Source organism: Mycteria americana, chromosome 11, assembly GCF_035582795.1.
Source record: "Mycteria americana isolate JAX WOST 10 ecotype Jacksonville Zoo and Gardens chromosome 11, USCA_MyAme_1.0, whole genome shotgun sequence".
NCBI lineage: Eukaryota > Metazoa > Chordata > Aves > Ciconiiformes > Ciconiidae > Mycteria > Mycteria americana.
The window spans coordinates 5,614,790-5,640,222 of NC_134375.1; the positions used below are offsets into that span (position 1 = coordinate 5,614,790).

Consider the following 25,433-nt stretch of genomic DNA (forward strand, 5'->3'; position numbering starts at 1 on the left):
TTTCACTTGCCCAGTGTCCACCTTACGAGATCCCATAGGAGTTACTGACTTCCCAAGGGACCTTTCAGTGGACCAGGTCATTCTGTTACCCTGGTTATTGCTCGGCTTTTCTTTTCCCTGGGGAAAACTTGGAAAATTGACAGTTGCGCAGCAGAGAATATGAGGTGCTAATCCAGTACCCACAAAGTGTATTTGGAATGGTAGTTCTGTCAGGACTATTGCAGCTTGTGCACAGCATGTGCCTGGTTTTTCATCCATGTGCCAGATCCCCACGTTTTTTCTGTGGGATACAGATATTACGCTTTATATGTGGAATATGGAAGGTGGATTGAGTGACTGCATTGCCTGGTTTTTATTCCCTACACTGTCAGCGTTTAACGTTGCTCACTTATCCTGGGTGAGGTAGTTTTGCTTCCTGCTTCTGCCGCATGATTGCTCTAAGGAGTCACCCTTAGGTGAGACGGGCAGACACCTCCTCACATGCTTCATGCCACTGTTATGACTTCAATTTTAGCATGTAATACGCCTGAAGAGAGATGTAGATATTTGTGTTTTGGCTTTTTGTGTGTTTTGTGGATTGCTAAGATATGATCTTTCCTGCTAAGAAGCTGGATTTTATCCCAACTCCTGTGAATTTCACACAAGATCAGATTCTCAGAGCATTCAGATGGATCATCAAAACCCTGGCATTTATTGCAGGCACAGAATAACCGCTTCCTGCGTGCAGAACTCACCAACCCAGTCTCTCCCAGGTACAAGGAAGCTTTTAGACAACAGAAAATTATCCACTTTGTGATTTCCTTCAGATACCTCTGGTTTCTGTACAACATAAAATACCACCCACTAGCTGGGGGTAAATGCATTGATTATGGCAGCTACCCAGGAACTCCCAAGCAAGCCATGGGTGCATTTTACAGCGGTTTGAAAATTGGAACTCTTATCTAGTGCCTCTGATCTATTTTCTCTTGTGATTCCCAAAGGCCTCAGTATGGGCGGTTGAAGATAAAACATGACTCACTGTTTAGCTATGGTATACTTGGGATCTCTTGTACATGAGGAACTTAAGAGCTGAGGTCACCAGATACAAGCTAATCCTAAATTTCCAGTATTTGCAACCTGGAGCTAAAGAGATGGCTAGATTCTCCAAGACCTATGACACCAGCCAAATAAAGGCACCGTAATGAATATCAAAGACATGGGTTATTGAGAAGGAAAGCCTGAAAAACTTGTTTTATTTTGTCATCAGAGGAGCATAAATCCACAGGGAGTAAAGCTGAAAAAAGATCACTGTTCTGCTAGGCGAGTGTCCTTAGATCAGCCACGTTTTCATGCTGTAACTGCTATGCACTTTGTTGCCCGTTACGTGTCTTTGTTCCCAGGATAGGTCGTGGTCTTTACCCCCATGGTAAATCCAGTGCTAGATACTTTGTAGAAATTAAAACTGGCAAATTCCATGTGTTTTATGTCATTTGGCATTCTGCACAAACCCCCTTTGGTTTGTCATAAATTCCTAAACCAGAGCAAGGTCACATCTGGTAGCAATTTAAGTCTGCCAGATGAGGTGTAATCCTATAAAACCAAACTCATTTTCTCCAGTGCTTTTCAAAGAGGAGCTCTCCTGCTCCTTTTCCCTAAGACATACCACTTGCCCTGTGAGCTTTGTAGAATGATTCAGGCCGACAGTCTTTCCACACCTTCTAAACTGCAGTTTGGGGAACACAGCTTTGCATCCATCCAGTACATAGGGCAGCACAAGCAAGTAACAGTGTTGAAGCCTTCAGGATAACCGGCTGCGTCTAGACTCTGTTTTCTTTTGCAATAGCATGTCCCCGCAGGGTGCAGTAATGGTATTCTTTCTCAGTGTTTTGATGTATATGCATCTCCTCATACTCTGAGTAACCTGTCGTCTTATACGCTGCATAACTTCTAAAGAACCCATACATAGCTACTATGCTGCTTTTCTTTTACATGCTTTAAAAATAGTTACAGCAAAAGTTATGAGTCTTAGGTAATTCAAGATACACACGCTGAAGACTGTAAATTATTAGATGCACTAACAAAGTAATGGAATGAAGCTCGATCTTTGCACTCTGTAGTAATTGAAAATAGCTCTAATTCCCAGTAGCATGGAAGTTTAGTAGTAGTCAGTAGTTTTATGTGTTTTATCCTTTTCCATTGTCCCATTATATTTTGATAATAGTGGTTATTTTGGTATCTCATTGCCTTTATTACTTTATGCTTTCAAAGTGCTGTGTGGAACTTGGTGATGCACTTTCTCAAAAGGAGTAGCAAACCAGAGTGTACTAAGGGTTTTTTTTTTTTTGTGAAACCATGAGGTATTACAATGTGTTATTAAATCAAATTAACAGAACTTAGTTAAAAAATATTCTTTCAAGGTTTCCTACGTCTTGTGTAAGGACTTCTAAGACCTGTTTGTACAGGTGCACAACACTGTTGTTTTCTTCTGAGGTGTATCTCCACCCGAGGTGTATTCTCAAGTATCTCTTGATATCACATGAATGATACTAAAAAAACAAACCATCAAAACTTAAAAAGCACATCAGAATTTTAAACAATTAGTATTGTTACTTTTAACTATAAAAAATGCAAGCTAAAAGTGGCAGCATATTAAAATCCGCTGCAACTGGAAAGCACCAGCTAGAAACCACCTGGTCTACTCTCATTTTTCTGACCTAATTTATACCCTTTTGAACCTGTTTATTCACAGGGCAAATACCCTGACGTTGTGACCCTTCCAGAAGGACTGCTGGGAGATTATATAACTCTAAGGAACCCCAAACTTTCTGGGTAAGCGAATAAATACATTTCTTGATTTATGCAGGTAAAGGATTGTGAAATGCGTATCAACAATCTATACATAATCAGTCTGCTTGAACATTAAGTCACTCTGCTTTAAAACGCAGAGATTAGATGATGTGTGTTACATTTTAGGGCTATAACCACACATTAAAAACACAAGGAGAAAAAACAACAACAACAAAAAAACCAAAATACACGTACAGGGCATGTGATGTGGCCTTGTTAGGTAAGTCAATCAATCGTGTTGCTACTGTGTGTACCCGCTCTTTTAAAAAGCTAGGTGGGAAAAAATAAAGGGCTCTAGCAGGCTTTTCATTTGCATTTTAAGGAAAAAAAAAATCTATTATTGTCTTGGTTTTGGAAGCTCGTGCTACAGTGAAGAGTCTAAATTCAAAGTTTAGGAATGTGGGATGCATCCACCCTCTCACGCATCAGAAAACACATCAGGTTTGACTGGGTTTGTTCCGTCTTGGTTTTCTTTCTGCGCTCCATGACCAGAGCAATGGGCAGAACAGAAGCTGAGGCCAACATCCCTCTTACTGTGACAGGGTGGGCCACTGGCAACCATCCTCTATGAGATAAGGCAGCATTTTCCACCCCTGGGCCTGAACGAAGGCGCTTATCCCTTCTCGCAGGCGAGGGTCAGTGTGGCAGCCTGTCAATTACAGCTCATACTTTCTTCTGTGGTAGGAGGTGCAACGATCACAAATGACTGAAGCAAAGCACAGCTCTTTGGTCATCTTTCCATTAGAGAATGGAAAGAAAAGTGCAGTTACCATGTTACGGAAAGCAGCTGAAGCTGTATTTTTCCATCGTTCTAGAAGGAAATCAGTTAGATGAAGGAGGGGATTATTGCACTGCCATTTATTAGTAGTATTCTACCACACATGCTGGAGTGAGTTGTTTGGGCTCCCTGCTAGACGTGTTCTGGCAGGTTTGGGCTTTTAAATTGAGTAAAAAAAAAGAAAATCCTTGAAGTTTCATGTAAGACAATATAATTATCACTATTGGGAATGCTGTAAGGGCCAAGAAAAGTAACTATTCTGTGACGGGATCAGACCATTCCCTCCTCCTATTACATCTTCACTGTAACATGCATTAATTTAGATGGAAACAACTGGAAACAAAGCATAGCTCCCTCCATCATACTTGTTTGTGGAACTAGCAAATATACCAGAATAGATAGTGCTGTCTTGTCTTGGCACTGTAGCGCCAAATCTGCCATTTAAAACGACATGCTTTAACTCTGGGTTGCTGAAATGAATTGTTGTTTCTTCATCACAATTAGAAAATAAGCTGCTTTATTTTAGTTTCTCCTCATGTTGACAGGTGCCAAGTTCCATTACACATTCCCTCTCACCCACAGTCATTAAATACAAGAATTTAAAAATCATTTCAGTGGGCTGGTAGAAAATACACTTGCATATTAATTTGTTTGCAAAATCCCAGAACAAGCTGTGCACAAATTCGCAAAGGATTTTTAACACTGGAGTGGCAAAAGGTGACAAATCCTATTTAAAAGAAACCTTTACAGTCCTGATTGGTCAAACAGCACTGGAAAGGGAGCTCCTTCGGCAATGACTCCTTATTGTGCCTGTCACCTTCGGAGTAGGAAAGCCTTATTTTCGATAAGGAGTACTCCTAACAACAGGGAGTGTAAGGGAATGCAAAATGCAGTAAAGCCGAGGGGATGCTACAAAGCAGCAAATCTACTGCAAATGTTGTTCTAGAGTAAGCCCTGTGTGCTTGACTAGAAAAACTCTCCCCCTGCAGCAGCACCTGCCTAACTGTTCACTTAGTATGGTGTAGTCATCTTGTCCCACTGCAGAAGCTGGAAGTAATAATTAGCCTTGCAAAAACACTCTTGAAGGAGTACCAATGGTTAAGATTATTTAAAAAAAAAAAATTAAAAGGAAATGCAGGAATCTAGGCCTTGGACAGATTTATCCCTGTGCGTTACTCTAAAAAGGCCATGAACAGTATGGGGCTGGCCCTTGTTCCAAACCCAGAATGTCACCATTTATGCAAACACCTCTCAATTTTCCTCTCTTTTCATGCTGTATCCAAGCACAATGCCTGACCACAGAGTGCAGATATTAGGTAAGGGGGAGGGGGGAAACGCTCTCTCCCATTTTCTTTCGTATCTTTTTACCACTGCGCCACAGAAACCAGGGGAAAAAATGCTTGAGGTTGAAAATGTGAATGTACCTGGAAATGAAACTACCACCTTTCCTTGTCAGTAGATGACCAGTTTTCCTTGGTTCAAAACACAAGTATTTGATATACACAAGTATTTCTGATTCTCGAATAGAGAGATGGGTAAGTTGCATTACTTGAGGTGAATTTTGTTTAAGAGCATAATGACTGTGAACCTCCTGAATACTGTACTTTCTGCTTTGGAGAAACCTTAAAGACAGTTGCCTAGTTAACACTTAACTAACTTCTCTGTGCATGTGATACAGGTTTGAATTAATGATTGTTTGGAAGATACATATAGATGAAGAAGGGAGAACTACGCCTGTTCTGGACCTTCTGACTAAAGTACCGGAGCAAGGTAATGTTGTTCACTTCAGAGACTGTTTCTGAGCTTTCATGTAGAACGCCTGTCCCCCTTCTTAGCCAACATCCTTTAGATAAAATGGAAATCCATCTTGCAGAGCCCAACCAGGCAAACACATCCCAATTTAGCAAGCAGCTAAATTCACCTCCTGTGTAATTTAAAAGGGCTTACAAAAACACATATGTCTTCCTCTTCTCAAGAGCAGGTAACCTGTTTTATCCAAAAATGCAATGCTGACAGCTACTTTCAGTAATAGTGCAGCTGTCTGGAAATAATGTGCACCCTTACATTTTTCTGGCAGTCTTGGAGCAGAAGATGGCAGCTATTGAAAACGCGCCCGCTCGCTTCCGATGCATGCTGCTGCTGTTTGGGATCGAGACAGCTATCGAGAATCTGATCAAAGTGGTTGCCTTGGAAAAATGAATGCCAGCATTACTTACAACAGGTAGCAATTTCAAAAGTAGTTTTAATTAAGATATTGTGTTACACAGTCTATAATTTTATTGAATATAAACATTAAGTTATTTTCCATTTAGAAACCATACTCATAAAACATGCTATCTGTACAATTATGGCATGTTATATATAAATTGTCATGACATGAAAATAAATACAGCCATTTAAATACAAAAATGCCAAATAAAATAGTTACATGTACAGAGTGATTTCATTATAAATTTATCTTTCTGAATCATTAATGTACCAGAGTGGTTTATCTTGTTAACATTTTCTAGATACCTGGAAAGTGTTAAAAGATCATGCACTGTCAAAATCAAGTCCATAAAAATCCATTTCATTTCACAGCTCTGTAAAAGTACAGTGATTTTAAGATGACAAGAGAACAGTAAGAGACTCCTAGAACAAAGAGTTAAATAGCTTTCTCATTAAATTAGGGTGGAAGTAGACAATCTGAAGATTTCAAGGACATACTATGCTAAAAAAAAAAAGGGGGGTGGGGGTGTAACTGTATGAAGTAACTTTTTTCCACAATGCAAGTGTTGAGTAGAGACAGCATTAAACTAAACAAGAAAGGACCACTACAGTTCTGGAAAGAGAGATGGATGAGTTAACTACCGCTCACTGCAGTACTTCATTTTGATTTCCTACTTCTAGGGGGAAATTCTAGTATGTAACACATTACGAAAGCATCACATTTCATACATTCATCCCTGAAGAAACAAAACAGATTAGACAGATGTCTTGTAATCTTCCCTCACTTCCATCAGGTGTTCCATTAGCTCATTTGTGAACTCTCAGCATTTTTTGGGAGAGTTCCTGCTCTGCATGAGCTATCACAACCAAACCTATGCAGGTGTAAGTCACATCCTTCTTAGGCAGGGAGCAACAGTTGTTGTTCCTGGAATCACAGGACCAAAACCACCACCTGTGGACTCTCCCATGATATCAAGGACTTCCTTTTCAAGTCCACAGCTGCTCTAACCATGCAAGCAGTACAACTGCCTGCTCCCTTTATAAATTATGACAAAGTATTTTATAGCAATGGTGAAATAGGTGGAGAAATTAAGAGCTACAGCAACAGCACATCTATAATACCATAATTTTAATAATCCACTATTTGATCACTGAAATAGTCTCCTACTGTTCTGGTAGGTCAGGAAAAACTGACAGACCAGATTGGTTTCTGTCAGGATCTACAGCTGAGCAATGCCAGAGATCAAGTTTTGATGAACAGCAACTCTGTAATAACGTGTCTTGTTAGATATAAGGCAGACTAATTTCAAGTTTGGAACCCAGCAGACAGGCAAAATTCATTGCTACTTTATCCACTGCCATGTTACTGGTTTAGCTAGTTTTGTGTAACCTTTAGTTTATTTCATCTTTAGCTCCTTCTTGCATGACAATGAAACTGTTTGATCAAGCACAGACACTTCTATTTGCATATGAAACGTGTGTAAAGTTACAGCATAAAAACCTGAAAACTTTCCAGCTGTGGGTAGTCCATCCTTCCTCCTAACGGTTAGAGGATTTCTGGATTTCCAAACAGCTCTCTCTCCCCCCAGGTTTTCTTTGGAAAGAAGGGTTATTACCACTGTCAACTACCAGCTTATTGCACTGTTGTAGTATCACATTTCAGTGAGAGCAGCCCACAACCCCATCCCAGGAAGGCACGCTGTCACCTGGAAGTGGAATACAAGAGATTGCTAACGTGGGTCACTGCCCACGGCAAAGCTCTGTGGCTGCGTGAGTGGTGGTACTCTATATTTCATATTTCTTCCTTGAGTTGTGCCAATAGACAGGGGTTTCTGGTTTTGCTTTTTGAATTTCAGGTAAAATGGAACCATTCAAACCTTACATTGAGATCCCAATATAAATATTTTTTTTCCAATGTTAACCTACACTATTTTGAAAAACATTACCAGTAAGCACACGCTGTATCCAGGTAACAGCAGTTCCCTGTAGCTTGAATAGCATCTCTCTGCACATTTCAGGGTGTGTAATCCCCAGGTGTATGGGAAAAGTGTCCATAGATTTTTATCATACTACCCTCAGTTTTGAATATATCCTCAGTCTCCAGCTCGGGATCTTCCTCGAGGATGGCTGTCACTGCAACATCTCACAGGACTTCAGCTGCACATACCAATGTTTACAAAGTAAAGCCGTGGTTACATTGCTGAGGCAGTGATACAAGCATAGCTCCAGCACTCATCATGAGAAAGTGACCCCCTGCAGCTTCAGAAAATCAGATACTGTCACCTTTTTTCTGCGTCACTTAAAAAGAATGAGCCTGAAAGCAGCTGGTCATGTTACGCAGTATGTGGGCTATCAGTGAAATAATGCCACCGTTTGACACCATCTGAAAGACCTGATATAATCTGTAAAACTCTGAATATATTATTCTTATAGCTCAATTTAAATTAGGTAAGAGCGAGCTGTGGTTTCACCTTCAATAGCAGCATATAATGTATAGACAATAAAAGACCAGTATGTCAGACGAGTTAAGCCCAGCTATCACATAAAATTCAAAGATGCTTACCTTTAACCCTTTTCACTTAGTTTCAGAAGCTTTAGGTAGATACAAGGTGATCACAAAACTTCTGGAGGCAGTCTGGTGTTCTTAATCTCATGCATTAGTACTTAAACGTGTTCTGCAGTAACACAGTAGTTCCACAGATCAGTAACACTTGAGCAGCCGCTTCAGTTGTTGTATTTTCAGTGGACTTAATGCTAAAGTTTTCTATTAGGTTTCGTCAGAGCATTCCCTCTCCCTAGTAGGTATGAGTGAGACTCAAAGCACAAGCTCCAAGGCAATTCTCTTGTTAGTAATTAGGCTTTCTATGTTAGTGCAATACTTCAGGAAACCTTTAATTCTGTGCTCTTTCAATTCTAAGGAAGTAGACTTCTAGTATTAATTTGATCTGTCCTCTAGTTCCAAGGTATGGCACATTATCTGTTCTGTCATATTAAATACATTCATTAAGGTTATATAGCAAACACGTGTTTTAGTGCTATTCCATGTCTTGGAAAAGGCATTCCAATTAGAAATCATTTCTTAAAGCAAAAACATTCACAGCTGAAAAATGCACTGAACACAATAGAAAAAAAATGACCATAATTGTATTCCATTAACCTTTCACTTTCTAATGTGTTCAAATAAAAATAACCTTAAGGAAACGGTTACACTTTATGGAGAACTAGTGTGCAGTCTTCATTCTCCTTGAAGAGACTGGACATAACTGCGTCATCTTTGGCCTGTACATTCTTCAAATAGTAGTTTACTATCTTGCCATCAAGTTTGTACTGATGAGGGATGCTTTCGTATGGTTTTAGATCGAGGTCCAGGACAGAAACAGAAAAGGTGAATCTTGATTTGGACGTTAGTACCACAGGTCTCTGCTCAGAGCTGGAAAACAAAACCGTATTGCACATCTGAGTCACTGAAAATGCACACATTTTTCATTTGTGTATCCTGAGTCCCCTTGCAAAAGTCACTCTAGTGTTTATCTTAGAACTTTCATTAGAGCCTAAGAAAATAAACTTCGGCTAACGTAGCGTTTCGGAAACTCGAGCTCCAGCTTAACTAGTCTTAAACTGAACTTGCTGGTGCCTCTTCCGGTCCTTTTCCTTTCAGCTTCCACACAGCTTAAGTCAAAACATTACTCTCAATTACTGTGACTTTGTATTTAGTAAGTCTACTCTGTTTCTAGGTGATATGCATACAAAGCAATAGCCTGAGTAACTAGCAGAAGCAGAATCACTGCAACTTCCACTTTAGGTTCAAGGTAATACAAATTTAGTATCAGAACTAGTGTCCAAGCGCACCGAAGGATAGAGGACTTACAAGTCATCTCCCTCAGGTAGATTCCATTCAAGAACTGCAGGGCAAATGCAGAAAACAGTATTCTCTAAAAGTGACAAGGCTTTGGTAAAGCAAGCTCCCACCGGCAAGAGCAGACTGTAATACTGTGGCAAAGCCTCCTGCCTTACAGTGAAGGATGTCACCTCTTGATTATTGCTTTGTTTTTACTGATGTGCTTAATAAGACTTCCATTTTCTAATTAGGTAGTTAAAGGCAACTCATCTTGAAAAATCTCTCGTATGAGGACACCAAGGCAGAAAATATGTACCTAGGTTAAAACCACGTGTATCTACTATGAACAGTCAATTCAAATTTCAAGAAGGGAGTAAATATAAACCCTTAGCCCTTTTTATCAACTTAAAACTCTTCAGAAACAGACCTCTGTCCTAAGTGTCTTAAATCAGAACTCTACCTTACTAATATGCTCACAGCCAAGTGTTTGGACATCCCCACTTTTTTGAAGTTACTTGAATGGACTGAACCGTGCAAACGTATCTTTGGTTTCTAAACAAGGAGGAGTCAGTCAAAAGCAGGTCTCTCTTACCATTCATCTTGTAGACAGGGCGAAAGGGCAATCATGATGGAGCAGTCTTTAGCAGTCATTGCTATTCTGTACTGCTGCACCTATACAACACAAAAATAACATGAATTTTCTATTATCTTTGTATTTGCCTTAGTAAAGCATACTGTTCTTTATAAAAGGCATTAGTATACTCAGTGTGTTAGTACATGGGTATTTTAAGAGCTGACATCTGACAAGCCAGCGGTGATGCTAACACTATCCATCCATTTCTGTTAGACAGGTGTTTATTAAAATTGACAGACAATAAGCTTCAACAACATGCGCAGGAAAAGTACCTTTGTTAACGCAAATGCTACTGTCCCATCATCTTCAGTTGAAAGATCTAGCAGCTTCTCATAAAATGCTTCATTGTAAGGTCCATCTATCTGTAATGTACTTCTAAATAAATTTTAAAAGAAGATTTACAGGCAGCCAAGATGATTTACTGATTTTCAGTGAGATCTTTCTTCAGCAGCCCCGATACTCAGAAAAAAACAGTAACACTGATAAACACGGCAACAGGTTAATGGTCAGAGGCACCATGACCAGTCCTTCTTATTCTCATATCACATAAGATATGCTGTTTAGGGTTGGGGTTTTTTTTTTTGTTGTTTTTTGGTTGGTTGGTTGGTTTGTTTTAAGATGAATTCTTAATCCACTGCCACCTGTGTATCACTACAAGAACAGTATTTTTTGCAAAAATGGGTAAGTTTCAAAATTTGTAACAGTTTGTAGGAGCTCCCAGAAGCCTTACTGAAAACATTGGAGGGTATACACTTATCATCTGACATGGCCATGCTCTGCCCGCAGCTTCATAATGTGTGCTGATGAGGGGAGGGTTTATTTGGCCTCTTTCCTTCCCATGTTAAATACCTGAACTCCTGCTGAAAAGCTGAACCCATAGAAGCGAGGTTTGCAACACACAAGCACCCCACCGATGAAAGAATACATTTTCAAATTATTTGTTTAATGTCTAAATATACAAGTAAGCCACACTGCAGGTGACTTCAGCAGAAGTTAAGGCCAACCCATTGCCCATAAGATAACCCTTCAACTCCAACGGGAGTCCAAAGGAGCTGAAGGAGCACAAGCAGCAGCGTCTTGCGAGTGAAGCCAGCGTGCCCTCGTGTGCGCAACGGCAGAATTACAGGCAGATTACAGCCTGAGAATGCTAGAAACATCCAAGTCAAGGTTTTTTATAGCGATTGTTATTACAACTAATAAACTTTATTTGAGAACAAATGTAGCAGCTTGCAATGCCCACTATTTCTTCAGCAGGCAAGAAGTACCATAAGATAAAGATTCTTGTGCCTCAAGTATGATTTGATCACTTGTGATGCGGGTTACAATCTGGCATTTGGAGCTACTCTCATCACGGAACAAGAGCAGGCTGGACAACAGCAGATACTGGGCCATTATCCACTCACACCTTTTTGAGGATCTTGCAGGCACAGGCTGGATTGCTGCTGAATACCTAATTCAGGGTTTTATAGAGCAGGTTGTAGGTAGACCAATATAGACTTGAGAATGACTGTAAAAGTGTCATTATTACTGCAGACACAGTCCTAGCTCTACAGGTACTGAAGGCAGGAGAAACCAACCATCCATTTTACTATATCCTTCCTCAAATATACAGCTTCCACTGCTAAGGAATGGGGCATTTTCTGTCTTACCCTGTTGGGAACTTCACGTACTCATTACTTAAAAATTCAGGTCAAAATGACTGACATCAAAACTTGTAACAATAAAACTCATCTTTTATCTTATCTGGCATTTCATGTTAGAAATTCAGAATGTCATACCACGAAGGAAGGTTGTATACAACATAACAAGAGAGAACAAATGGTTGTGTCTGCATAAAGCCACTCTTGTCTGCATACCTACTTAATCAGAACTGAAAAGAAAAGCCATCAAGTCTTACCTCTCTTCAGGAAATTCCTCTAAGTACTGTTCAACTCTACTGTACAAAGGATAGAGTCCTTCAATATCCAGCATGTCAAGCATCTGAGCCTGAAGGGTTTTATAAAGGAGACAACCCCTCGGTAAACCAGAGCTTTCCAATTTATGTTTACCTAGAAGAAAATGTATTTTCAAATAAGGCAAACACGAGTGTCATCTTTGCTTCATTTTGCCATTACGTGTGCTTGTTCACAAAGCAAATCCAAATACTCTTTAGACCAATCACCGGGGGGGGGGGGGGGGGGAGAGACACACGACACAGGACACACGGACCCTAACCAAAACACTTCAGTTTCCAAACAGTAATGTGCCAGGTGCACGTACTTACCTGCACACTTAAACAGCGCATATCTGACTGCAGAATAAAACACCTGCTATGCAACTCTACAAATTACTCAAAAAAACCAAACTCAAACCCCACACATTTCCATTGCAATCTACTTGTTTGAGTCTACAAGAGAAATTTTTCACATGAGTTTGAAGCCACCTCAAATTCCCTTTCAACAGTATGAACTGTTGGCAGAAAATAATTTAGCATTTCAGATATCAGGTCTTTTTGATATAGTATAAACAGATTTGTATTTGCTATCATTTCTGTAAGATAGCTCTTTCTCCACACAATACAACAAAACCAACCAGCAATGAAAAAGATCTTCCTCAAAAGCAGTGTTAGAAACATGCTGTTTGTGTAATTAGGATAACTAGCAGCATCTTGAATAATTAGAGCTTTACAAAACTTATGCACTGAGGAATTACCATGATTTACAGTTTTCCAACTCTCACTTCCCATTTCTTTTCCCTCCAGTATTCATACCTTTCTCTTTACCAGGAGTGGAGGAGTAGAAGAAAACAAAGTGAGCTACACCCTAGCTGGCGAGGGCTGACAGGAGGAGCAGGGAAAGGCAAGAAACAGGTGTCATGTAACAAACCAACCAAAGCAGCCAGACTTCATCACGTACAACATAAAAATTCCCCAGCCATTTGAAATACCCATGATGGTTATCAGCTCAAACTGGTATTTTCTTCCATTTTATCTCTACCACCTTCTGAATTCAGTTTTATCCCTGTTTATACAGGTACAGTGCTAAAAGTGCTCACTACAAGGTCATATTAAAAACCATTATCTAGCAGTTATGCAGCTCAGAACTCATTTTTAAAATGTCACTAAAACTCCACTGTTTCCATTCTCACATCGGTATTAAACAGCAAACGAGAAGCAAAGATCTGAATCATTACGTGGTAACAGTTAATTATTGACAGTGCTTAAGAAATTATTTCTTACCATTTCTTACTAGCTCCTTATTAAAAGCACTTGCTTCACAGTAGCTTCTTCCTTGTGAAATGGGAACTGTCTTCATATCACCTGCCCTGCAGGCATCAGTACTACTTAGTAGCGTCATAGTTATAACATGGATTAGTTCTTTAACAATTGTCCTTGTACAGTGTGGTCCGCTGACCAACCCATTGGAAGGGAAAAAGAAAGGTTTTAAGTGACGAGCAAGTTCGTTCCAGTCAGAGACGCAGTCCTGGTCATCTCTACAGCCATAAATTAGTTCCCCATTCTGCAAACGAGAAAAAAAGATTTAGGCACGTCATGAAATCCAGTTATTTGTACTCAGTTAATCAAAGCAGCAGATTTAAAGACACATAGCACAGAAAAGTGTATTAGCGTAACAGTCTGCATACAAACACACACTCCCAATCTCTTACAAATTTGCCCTCAAGTTTAATCAGATACCACAGGTGACAACCTTTGAGTTAGGACCAAAAAGCCCATCTAAGACAAGTACTATTTTCCCAACTTAATCAACTGTAAGTAATCAGAATAATGAAAGTGAACTGATCCTTAGCACATTTTCCGATTCCTTCTTTCCAAATACTGTCAACAGTGAAAAAGCGCTATGTGAAACAACCTTCTTTTAAAAGCCAAACTAGAAAACGGAGAGCTATAAAAAGGACAGAAAAGGTGTGATAGTTACCTGTACTAACAGAAAAAATAGGACAGTTCATAAAGTTTAAGTAATTCAAAGAGTCACTTTAATACTGGAAATAAGTTGTAAAGAATCTTATTTCCTAGAATTAGTCTGAAAATCTGCATAAGCCATCAGTTACTGCTTTATATCTTTCCTACATTACTTCCATAGAAAAGGTAACTTTTTACTTCCTCAGTGAGGCATGCTGTGCATTTGGCTTGCATGAATGCTGTAACAGTAATTTCTAAAAATATTTGCAGCAACATGCAAAGTTCTCTATCTTCTTCCTCCTGAAGAAGCACGTAACGTTTTAAAACTTTGGTCATCTTTAAAAGTCCTTTTCTATTAGTTGTTCCTTGTTGATTCTTTCAGACTAAGTAGTAGCTCTGGGAAATTATTACTTACCTGTCCTAACTTGAAATCTAACTAAGAATTTTCCCGTTTTCGTCTTTTGGGAGTCCACTAGTGATGGATGGTGCTGATTAGGTAGGTTTGAAGTAGGATCTTGACTGTTCAGATGCTGAAGTCAAATTGGTTAAAAGCCAAGACAAAAAAAGTAAGCAGATTTGATTGTTTACCTTAAATATTTTCAAGTTGTTCTGTGCCTCCTGTAATAAGCTCTTCAAAGCAAAGTGCATTCTCTGTTTATTTCTAGGGGAAAAAAATAAATCTAAGAATGTTTTATCATAGCCTTTAGATGTTTACACCCGTGCCTGGAAGGCTCTATGGAATCAGAACTGGGCACCTGAAGTGAACACCCCCATTAAGCCTGTTACTCATGCTGAAGTCACTGCAAAGACAAAGTGACTATTCGCAACTAGAACTTGAAATCTGAGTAAAGTAAACAGCTCGTACGTTTCATGTTATGTAGCAAAAGGCACTGGTACATTAATAAGCAACTCCGATTCCTGAAACACGTGTAAAAAGGTATATAGCACCAGAAACATCCACCATAAGAGTCAGACAAGCAGGCATTGATCATCCTTAATACTACAGTGAAAGTGCAAGTAGTCTGAGAAAGAAATCTGGAACACAGATTTTTTTGGCAAAAACATAGAATCAAGTCACACACTTCCTTACCCTGAGAAGAGATCCAATGGGCAATATTTACTTGGTCGCTTCCATTTTCCGTTCGCTACCTGTTAAAAACCCACACCACTGCTGTTAATCACTCTTTCTGGAATAACTACTCTCAGTTATTTTAATAGTCCGGTGTATGGCACTAACATCCTGTCTTCAGAAGTCCTACGACATTTAAAATGCTTTGAACGTACAATTCATGACTACTAGGGGTCTTCCTCATCATATTTAGCTCAAGTCACTCAAATTGCATTCGCAAATGGAAAGCGTGGAGAAAGGTCACATTAAATTACAGTAAGGCACAGTTATACAATTTCAGACACATAAAGGACATTAGTCAAATGAATTCCGTGTGTGTTACATGCTGTTATAAGTTACGGAATGCCACCACGCATTTGGTGAGCTGTACTTGAAAGGAAGTTTGACATTGGAGTTTACCCAATCAACAGCGTTAATAGTCCTCAAAGACTAATCGTGTACGTCTTTGCTTCCAGCTTCCCACAGAACTTGTTCCATCTCTCCCTAAACAGATTCACGCCCAGCAACTCAGACTTGTATCCACCTACTATCGTTAGTCACATCAGAGATTTAAGCAACAACATGCGAGTTAACAGGAAACAAGACTGGAATAGCAAATAAAGCACAGTGCAGTCAAAGGAAAGCAGGATGACTGCTAAAAAAAAAAAAAAAATTACCTTTAGATGCTGATGCATACAGTAACGACACACCTTGTGCTTTATCTCCTGTGAAACATGGCTGGAAAAAGGAATGAAGCCACATTTTGGCTAAAACAAACAAACAAAAAAAGGGTATAAATATAAATGTATTTCTTCATATAAATATAAGGGCACACAATATGCAAATCTTTCCAGTTAAAGGAAACTAAAAAAACCAAACAAACCACTCAACATCCAACACTTAAAAGCTTAGTATAAGTCACTGTATATTATTCCCAACTATTTTACAGTCCTCGCTTAAGAAATAAGGACACGCAGAACTGCTGTGGCCTACAAAAAAGCCTAGTAATATCTGGGAAGTTCCCATGTTTTGAAAGATCAGGAATTGGAAGAGGGAGGGGATATTTCATCCTATGGGTCACAGTGGAAGCGGTGAGCTCTGCCTTATCCCACTGCTGCATTCCTTTGAAACTGCTCTGCTCAGTATGTGCTTAAAAAATGCAAACAAAACGCTCAGAAGGAGCTTCTCCTATTCAATACCTTAATCTCTATGCAGAGGATTGGCCGGTGTTCCACAAAACGATAGGTCTGCAGCCTGGTAAGATTAGGAAGGCACATAGCATAACCACTAAGAGTGTCCATATCTTTATCACAGCGAGACTCTGGGGAAAACAAGAACAACCAACACAAGAAAATTATGGATGTTTATTTGACTCAGTAGTTATCTTGTTCAGCAGGTGGGGGGGTGGGGACAAACTCAGAAAGACAGGACACAGTTTAGCAGGCTTTAGCCAATCATGCACTTACATAAATTTGCCCTCCCCATTATCAACACCTGTTTTCAGTTTCCTCAAAACTGTCATAGGCATATAGAGTGCCTCAAGAGCTGCTTTTAATGGCTGGTTTCCAGCTCATCCCAAGAGAGGTATCAGAGAGAGGCCTGAAACAGCAAAGGAGTGCATTCAATTGGCCGACAAGAGGTAAAGAGACTTACTACTGTATTCAAAGATGTGATCTCGTGTTTGCGTACTAAAACTGCATGAACTACCATCCCTCAGTCTAGTCAAGAGGAACCTGTGAAAACTGGCAGGAATATCATGAACTGTTCAGAAGTTCAGGAGAAAGTGTACATCTAAACAGAACCTGCAAGTGGCTTCGCTCAACTCCTTGGTCTGTATGTAGTCTCTTCCTAGCCATTCCAGTGTTTACATCAAAATAATAAATAGGTGAAAAGGAACACAGAAGGAACAAAACTTAGCTTTCCCCTCCTCACAAGCTCACAACTTTGAACAAGAATTTCAAATTTCGTCAGCTAAGACCACCCTTTTAAAAATAGCACTTTTAAAATATAGTCCAGATTAATGATCCTGAGAAGTAACAAAGTAGCAAAATGGTTTCAGTCTAAGATTAAGAAGCATTATGTAGAGAAAGCCTTTAAATAACCTCCCTCCACACGCATCCTTCGGGACAGAGAAAGGTCTGCGAGATTTTAATTCAAATTTAACAAGAACGTACACTCCTAGATTTTCAGATATCTATGTTACTAAAGAGACATACAGAATACCTATGTTCTGTTATAGTTTCCATTGCTAAGAAAAATGTCCATTCTGAAAAATATATTGCAATAGAAAAAAAAAAAACAAACCCAACAACTCAGAAACAGAAGCCTCATTAGGCATCAGCCTGCAATTACATGCTGTACTTCATAGGATGAGCAAGAAGAAACCTTCTTTCTCCAACAAAATGCTGGGGTTTGTTTTCTTTTTCTAAACTCAAGCAAAAGTACATCCGTGTTCAGCTGAAAGCCACTTGCCAAACCAGACAGACCCAGAAATTTAAAGTATTAGAGAAGTTCCTTTGTAAGTTAAGACAGGCATATGTGAAAGGTAATATTAAAGGAAATTCTTTCCTCAAGGGTTAAAAAAAAAATCCTGTTAAAAATGAACAGGGAGATTTGATGTTGTAAAGCAAGAAATACCACTTGGACAGCTCCTCACAACCACATTTCTTCCTCTAAAGAAACCCCCAGGAGCTGCGGACACACAAAATTTAACTTTTAAGAAATAAAACTAAATTCTATCATTCACTCCTACCAGAGTATCATCGATTTTGTAACTTTTATTAGACACTATTTACTTCCTTTGCTGGTTTCTGGCACTGTGGAACTGTTTCTCAAAAAGGCGAGGACAAGTCAGCAATGGAGAGTGCCCTGTTCTCACTATATGTAAATTAATCCCATTTTTTTTCCTGGTTCAAAGGCATCAAAGTATTGGCTACGCTACTTTGATTCAACACCACATTTTTCTTCAAGGAACTTTGCAAAAGCCGGAGTTTCTGGCCATTCCCAAGAATGTTTGAGAACATAAGATGAACACACCATGAGGGATATCTTCTCTTTGCCCATTCTAGAGCTTACACCTCACTGTACTTTTAGCCATACATGAAGAACAATGCACCCAAAGTGTTGCTGACTAAGAACGACAACCCCAAATTCTGTAGCACTTCGCTTCACACTTGAATGCATCAGAGATTGCCAAACCTGGAGTCTTGCAGCATGTTCCAAAAGGTTTCACAAGGTCAATGCACCCTTACCCCGCACACTGGTCCCCTTCAATCCCCACCCCTGTCCAAGGGGACTAGAAAAGCGTACTTGCACTTCACCGCTGGATAGGGACCCCAGAACACCATGTAAGAATTGGGAGAAATCAGGCACAGCCCCATATCCCAGAGATGCTCATTAAACTTTAAAGGCAGCACAGTCTATAACACTGCAACCCCTTGCAATGAGACATGCCAGCTATCAGGAAAAGAGACGCAAGAAGCTGGAACGTCAAGTTGCATGCTACTCGAGTGCTGTAACTCAGGATGTGAGATGCTTAGCCCCAAGGGAAGAACTAACGCTGAAAACAGGACAATTTTTAGTGGGGAGTTTCTGAAACTTATCTTCCTCCCAAAGCTCTGCTGCACAGTCAAGAAGAAGCAGCTGATGGAATCAAAACAATTCTTTCAGGACGCATCTTCCACCTCCCTCACTGACCTTTGTAAAGGACTTCACAGCAAGGTGAAAGCTTGTTCCAGATTTAACAAACACAGGCTTACAGAGGATCCCTTTCCCCAATTTGATGAAACTAGACACAATTTTTAATTCTAGAACACACCCATTTTTCCACAAGAAATTTTCAATGTGTCATTGTCCAAACATTGAAAAAAGTTTCCTCATATTCTGAGGTATGATGCTTTTTTACTTTATAATAAAGCACAGTGCTTTACAGCTTGAGGAAGGCCCCCTTTTTAATGCTATTCCTGGCACTTACCTGGCCTCTCTGGCTGAATTTTTAAACAGAGCTGTCTTACGAAGTCTAAAGGCAGTTGAATAATTTCCTATTAAAAAAAAGGAAATATATATTTCAGCACAAAAATTAATACCCAATTTGGGGGTCTTAAAATGGAGTACCGACGTTCAGTGGATGTTAACAACAGTATACTAAACTATACAATCAGCAGCTTCTCCTCTGATTAACTGTCTATATGAAGACCTGTACCTGCAATCACATGCAATACTCACTCCACTATGAAACCAAGAACTAATTTAAATAAATGCATGAGCAAAGAGCATTTTCAGTGCAAGTTTAATGTGCATGAAGTAACTCGCATCATTTTGTCCTCTTCACAAAGGAAAGAGTCCCATTTCATCCCGTCCCATGTCTCACATCCCACCCATCCAAGGCAGAATTGTGTAACTCCAGTTCCAGGAGAAGGTGTAACGTTTCCACTCAGGTCTCTGATGTTCAGTTAGCTAGATCTGGCCGCCCTGAAGAAGAGAGTGAGTGGCAAGGAAAAAGGTTACCTCTGACTGCACAGAAACCTAGACAATTCACATGAACCAGATTTCTCCCCTTGTTTTGCAGTTAGTCTAAAAATCTCTCTCTCTCACACCTCTCACCTTATGCAGGGCACAGAAATGACCACTCTTCTCATTATTACCTTGGAATAGCTCAAACCACAGAGTACAATCCAATCACCTCATCAGCACAGAGCAGGATCTTTGTTCTGATCCAAATGCTTCATGAGCTTGCTCGAGAGTATCTGCAAACCCTATTGATTCCTTTTACTAGCATTCAGTGTTCCCCAAAGCACTTCAGTGTTTACAATGCATAAGCCTTTTATTTTAAGAATAAAACATTTACCCCATGGTGAACATAGTTCTCCCCAAAGAACTGCTTCATGACATGTTTTCCAAAGTCTACGATGTTTTGCAGATGGTGTAGTATTTCCTCTGAAGTCTGGAAGACAGAAACATGGTAATTTAACTATGAAATAATGATAAACAACATTCAAGAATACATACACATACTAGTCAGTGATTTAGCAAAGTAGCTCAATTGCTCTACAGAGTTTCGTAGGTCAGTGCATGTTAAAATTAAACAGACACAAGACTGAGCCACATGACAAACCTCTCCATGAACAGGTACAGAATTTGCCAAATCCTGCCCCAGACAATGAAAAACCTTACTGTAATGTCATCTTCCATTAATTTTATGTTATGTGTCTATAAGGAAACACAAAAGTTCTCCTACAAGACAAAAATGCCAAGCTAGATAGAAATGAAGCTAAATGAGTACTGGAAGCAGGACAGCAACATTAGCGCAGTCTGACTTTGACAGACTTCTGCTCATTAAAGAGGTAGCAGAGAAGCTTTACAACAATGTTATCCCATTCCCAGCACTCCAGCATACTCTGGCTCTCTGCACAGTATTTTATTGTTATGACAGACAATCTCCAAGCTCCTGTGTCCTTTTGTAACACAAAGCTTTTCTGGAAAAACACTACTTTGCCTACCACTGTACACTATAAAGCACTGAACCATATAGATTTACTCTTGGGATTGAGTAAATCCCAAGAGTAGAGGAGGAAGAGAAAGTGCAACACTCATGTCCAAGTTAGAAAATCAGAGAGGAAAAACATGAGCAGGAGGAAAAAAAATAAACAGAGCAGAGTAAGAGAAAAAAAAATGCTAGGAGGACAACACTCACATAATGACAAAGTCTAGAGAAAGGAGGAAATATTACACCCAACACAAATTAAAAATGTTTATAGGGGAAAGGAGATTGTCACGAACCAAGCAATCTTACTAACTTTGTTTTACAACACCATCGTAACAGGTAGATTTTTTCCCCACCTGGAAGGGTTTGTTACCTAACAAACTCACACAAGTTGTGCAGGACTGAGAAAGATTAGTTTGTTACGTAACACAGGTCTGCAAAGACTACATACTAAGTTTAATATTCTTCCTCTAGCAGGATTCATTTTCCAGACTGAGGCAGCAATACACAATACTGCAATATGCAATAATGCTTTACAGAAAGAAAAGTCACTACAGTAACATACATTACTGCACACTTACTTCAGTAACATACCGTACTACATACTGTTATTTCAGTATGCAGAGCACTGACCAAAAAACTCAATCCTTTGCAGCAAGTAGGAAAAACACAATTTTTCCAAAGCACTTATACAGCATTTCCATCATTCTGTAAAGGTCAGCACAGTGCTTATTCTTTAAAATGCTTGGCATATTCTATGTGGAGTTGTTTCTCAGAACGGCTCTCCCCGAATCCCTTTAAGAGAGCCAAAATAAGCTTGGAGTCTCTTCACAACAGGCAACCTTCCACACACTATGATGCCTGAGTAACTTTCTCAATTGCAGTCATCTGGTCTAAAGTATATTTAAGAAAAAAGAATTAATAGGCAACAAGATGTGCGAGCAGGCCACCCACATGGGTATGCAAAAGGATATTCTACAGCAGCGTTGCTCAATCTGCGCTTCCCAGGAAGGCCAGTGCCCCCATCACTAGTGCTGAACACACCACGATCCACCAGAGAGAACTGCGGCAGCCTGAGCTCCTTCACTCCTCTCAACCAGAGGGCAGGAGACCACTGCTGGGGAAATCCCTGCTGCCCACCCCTCTACTCTCACCCTGAGCAGACTGCAAACACACCGTATCCATCCTCCCTTATGTTTCATTTGTTCCAGGCTGGGGAAGAAGTTGCTTTGCAGAGGGGAAACCCCCCAGCGTTTAAAAATATCAGTGGTTATAGTAAGTATCTTCCTCATCTGATGAAGTGGGAAACGGCAATCCTGAACACATACTATATCCAAAAAGTCAATTTATATACAGATTTCTGCCCTTTTAATGACAACATAACCCTTTCTTAAACTTACACAAATTCTGAATGGTGAGAAGGAATGTTACATCATCTCATACAGTAACAGAAATCTCAGCTAATTCCCATTTACAGATTATTCTGACCTGGTTTGCTGATGTCCACACTACAGACAGGCTTTTTATTTTTTTTTATATATATATATATATATATATATATATATACACACACACACACATATATATGTACACACACACATATTGGGAAATAAGCATTTTGGAAAATCAGGACATTCACCGCTACTACTACTACAAGGAAAGACTCACCAGTTAAAAAGATCAATACAAGTTTAAAATTACGACTCAAGCTTACGACACCTGCTCACCTCCTTTTAAGAGCAAGTATATTTGATATACTCTAAATGAAACAAAAAACAACTAACAGGCTACTGGAGCACCACCTTTCAACGTTAAAAAACACTAAGATGAAAAGCTTTTGAAGGACCCGTCCTTACTACCAGCTTGTTTAGCAAAACACTAAAACTCAAATAGGTTCTATACGATAAAAAGGCAAAAAATTCATTCACGCAGAAGACTCATATACTAAAATTAGCAATACGCAATTCAAATCATTCCACGAGTCCTGACACTTGACTTCCTACTCAAGAAATGCAAGCCCCAGAGTTACATTATTGATTATGAGTATTTTTCATTAAAACGCTGATTGTAACAGTAAGATTACAATTTGCAATAACACCACTTTGTTTAACTACTAGATTATCTAGTCCCAAATTCATAACCAAACAGTATAAATACAAAGCAGCATCCAGTCTTCTTTACCTTTTCCAAAGGAGTTAAGCAGAAGAGACTGAGACGCATTTGTCCACATCTGAATTTCAGTATGCGTCTTACTAGAAAATATTTTGCTTCAACTGCTTCTTTCAGAGCTGTTTACATTGGATGAGCTACAGTGTCATGCACAGATATATAACACTTTATATCCTAACTCATCTTGCACTAGTCAGAAATACAGATTACATCTAAAAAACATTTTCTCCTCTACAGCTGTCATGTTGCTACGTCCAAGTTTGTCCCAAAACTCTTGATTCTCCAGGACTTGTTTACAGTTTACTAAATGTTTGAAAATCAAACATTTAGTCTTCCATTCTCCTCCAAGAAAAACTGATCCTTTAAAAAAAATCAACCACCCAAATAATTAAATATATTCAAATTACATAATCTTCTATTTAGAGAGCAAAGCCAAAAGGAATTGTGTATCACAAAGTCCACACAATCACAATACAAGGCAAATACAGAATGCTGGAGCTGGCCACAAGCCAGCTCTCCTCAAAATGTAGCACTTTTACATGTGAGAGGGGAGTTTGCTCTTACAGCGTGCATTTATCAGTCTGGAGCGTGAACTTAAAGACACACTGTTTAAAATGCTTTCAGAGGTACGCTCCGCCACCGCATGCATCCACAAATAGCCTTTTTGCTGTTACAATAGTGAGAAGAGAAGCATGTCTGTCTGAGGCAATTCTGAACAGAAGTTTTGCTAACAAGTTTCTAAAAAGCAAACTCTTGGAGCTTCACCAGCTACAGCCCACAGGAATACCTACTGTGATCTATCGCTATGCTTGGTAGGATTCTGAGCAATTTTACTAATCTGATTACGCAGGGAAAAAAACATTCAAGGACCTGACCAGCATTCAAATACTAACAGAACACCATGGCCAGTAGATTTTTTTTGTTGTGTTTCACTATCCCAATCCAAAAAACTACACGCGTGCCAAAGCAGTTCACAGAACTATTATCAACTTCAGCGCTGTGGTGGGTAACTGTGAAAAGTCACTTCCTGGCTTCCTTTGCAACTTCATCATACTTTGTCAATTTTTAAAAAACAAGTACAATGCAACAATCTCTTCGGACTTCAAAAAAAAAGAAAAAAAGAAAAGGAAAAAAAAGCTGGTATTCAGTGTTTTGTTTTCTTAAATAAATGGCAATAGGCTGACTTTTTACTTGAACTTGTGGTCTAATTGTACCCTCCTATATTAGAAATTGAGATAGGCACTGTTTTCCTTTCTTCCAATCCACTGGGTTCTTCCCTGTTCTCGTAAAACTCTAAACATTATTATCTTGAACTACTACAGAAGCACAAGATACATTTTTTAAATCCTGCCACTATAAGCAGATCAAAAACTTACTTGAATCCCACTTTAGTTTTACCAGACTTTTTTTTCAAGTAAAACAGTAGCACAAAGGCCATCAAATAACTTGTACATACACTGTGTTCATGGGGTTCACCTTCCTCTGCTTTCCTCTGATCTACTTCAGAAACTTCTCTTTTGTCCCTTGTTAAACTGGACGCATTTTGCATTCATCTTCCTGATTTAAAGCAAAACACCATTCCTATACATTTACTTTACATTCATCCTTGTTTCTTTTTTCCTAAAATGAAACATTTGCCCCCAGATCTCAGTATAGCCGTAATGCTTTTTATAGTTCTTTCTCATCAGAACAGTCTGCCACTGAACCTTACAAAGCCGTAGTTCAGAAGCTGCCATAACTCAAGCCATTCCCTCTCTCTCTCAGGTAACACACCCTAAAGACTACTCATGAGGTTGAGGAAATAGCAGAATTTGAACCTCTTGCCTCTCGTGCTCTTTTTTTTTTTCCCTTGGAGCACTGTGTTGACATTGCACTTTTACCCTCCACTTTTTGATTCTTGATCATTTTTTATCTCTGTTAAAGTAAATATAAGGTAAATCGCTTCAGCTCCTTCTCAAGCAGAAAAACCTTCTGCCACAGTCCAAGTAACTGGTAGACTGTGTCCCACCATGTTCTTTCTGCAACAGACAGCACGCTAAAATCACTCACTGACAAAGGCTATTCTGTGAATATTTCATATTTTTGTCCAAATTCCATGGCTTTTTATCTACTGAATAGGTAGTCAACAGCAGACCTTTATCATGACACCAGTCCTGTGCTGTTCCTCTTCCGTCCCACCTAGCAACAGTCAGTAAAACTGTCATTTCTTCCTCAGCATCACCCCACTCTTGTACGTTGATATGCAACATTAACACTTTCTCTGTTGCCACAGCTATCCTTAGAGAAAGCCGTACCTTCTACACATTGCAGTCTTACAATCTCTCCCGCACAAAGGTCTTGGTATCAGCAGTCACATAATCTTAGTTACGTAAGAGGACCTCAAATTTCCTCCTGTTGCCAAAACTCCTGAAACACAGGCACATTTCAAAACATCCCCTTATTCTTACTCTTGTCAGTCACGGTTCTTACACAGGTTTCCTGTTTCTCCTCAG

General features: G+C 39.4%; 2 protein-coding genes across 5 annotated transcripts in view; one reads left to right on the forward strand and one right to left on the reverse strand.

Moving 5' to 3' along the window:
* CENPP (centromere protein P) overlaps positions 1 to 5,821 on the forward strand; it is a 153,795-nt gene extending 147,974 nt beyond the window's left edge. Inside the window, exons 7-9 of the mRNA XM_075513965.1 lie at positions 2,729 to 2,808; positions 5,283 to 5,374; positions 5,682 to 5,821. Coding sequence (XP_075370080.1) covers positions 2,729 to 2,808; positions 5,283 to 5,374; positions 5,682 to 5,803 — 294 coding nt within the window. The 3' untranslated portion in view covers positions 5,804 to 5,821. The remainder of the gene's footprint in view (positions 1 to 2,728; positions 2,809 to 5,282; positions 5,375 to 5,681) is intronic.
* A 2,374-nt stretch (positions 5,822 to 8,195) lies between these two features.
* The window catches only part of IPPK (inositol-pentakisphosphate 2-kinase), a 32,070-nt gene continuing 14,832 nt past the window's right edge, over positions 8,196 to 25,433 (reverse strand). For 2 of the 4 annotated variants that reach the window (XM_075513956.1, XM_075513955.1), the window contains 12 exons: positions 20,137 to 20,232; positions 19,264 to 19,330; positions 17,928 to 17,981; positions 16,490 to 16,611; positions 15,968 to 16,057; positions 15,273 to 15,331; positions 14,771 to 14,843; positions 13,502 to 13,781; positions 12,182 to 12,332; positions 10,557 to 10,659; positions 10,243 to 10,322; positions 8,196 to 9,242 (listed from right to left, as the gene is read on the reverse strand). In XM_075513956.1, coding sequence (XP_075370071.1) covers positions 9,017 to 9,242; positions 10,243 to 10,322; positions 10,557 to 10,659; positions 12,182 to 12,332; positions 13,502 to 13,781; positions 14,771 to 14,843; positions 15,273 to 15,331; positions 15,968 to 16,057; positions 16,490 to 16,611; positions 17,928 to 17,981; positions 19,264 to 19,330; positions 20,137 to 20,232 — 1,401 coding nt within the window. In that variant the 3' untranslated portion in view covers positions 8,196 to 9,016. Of the gene's footprint in view, positions 9,243 to 10,242; positions 10,323 to 10,556; positions 10,660 to 12,181; positions 12,333 to 13,501; positions 13,782 to 14,770; positions 14,844 to 15,272; positions 15,332 to 15,967; positions 16,058 to 16,489; positions 16,612 to 17,927; positions 17,982 to 19,263; positions 19,331 to 20,136; positions 20,233 to 25,235; positions 25,348 to 25,433 lie in introns of all 4 variants that reach the window. The other 2 variants (XM_075513958.1, XM_075513957.1) reach the window with 2 other exon arrangements.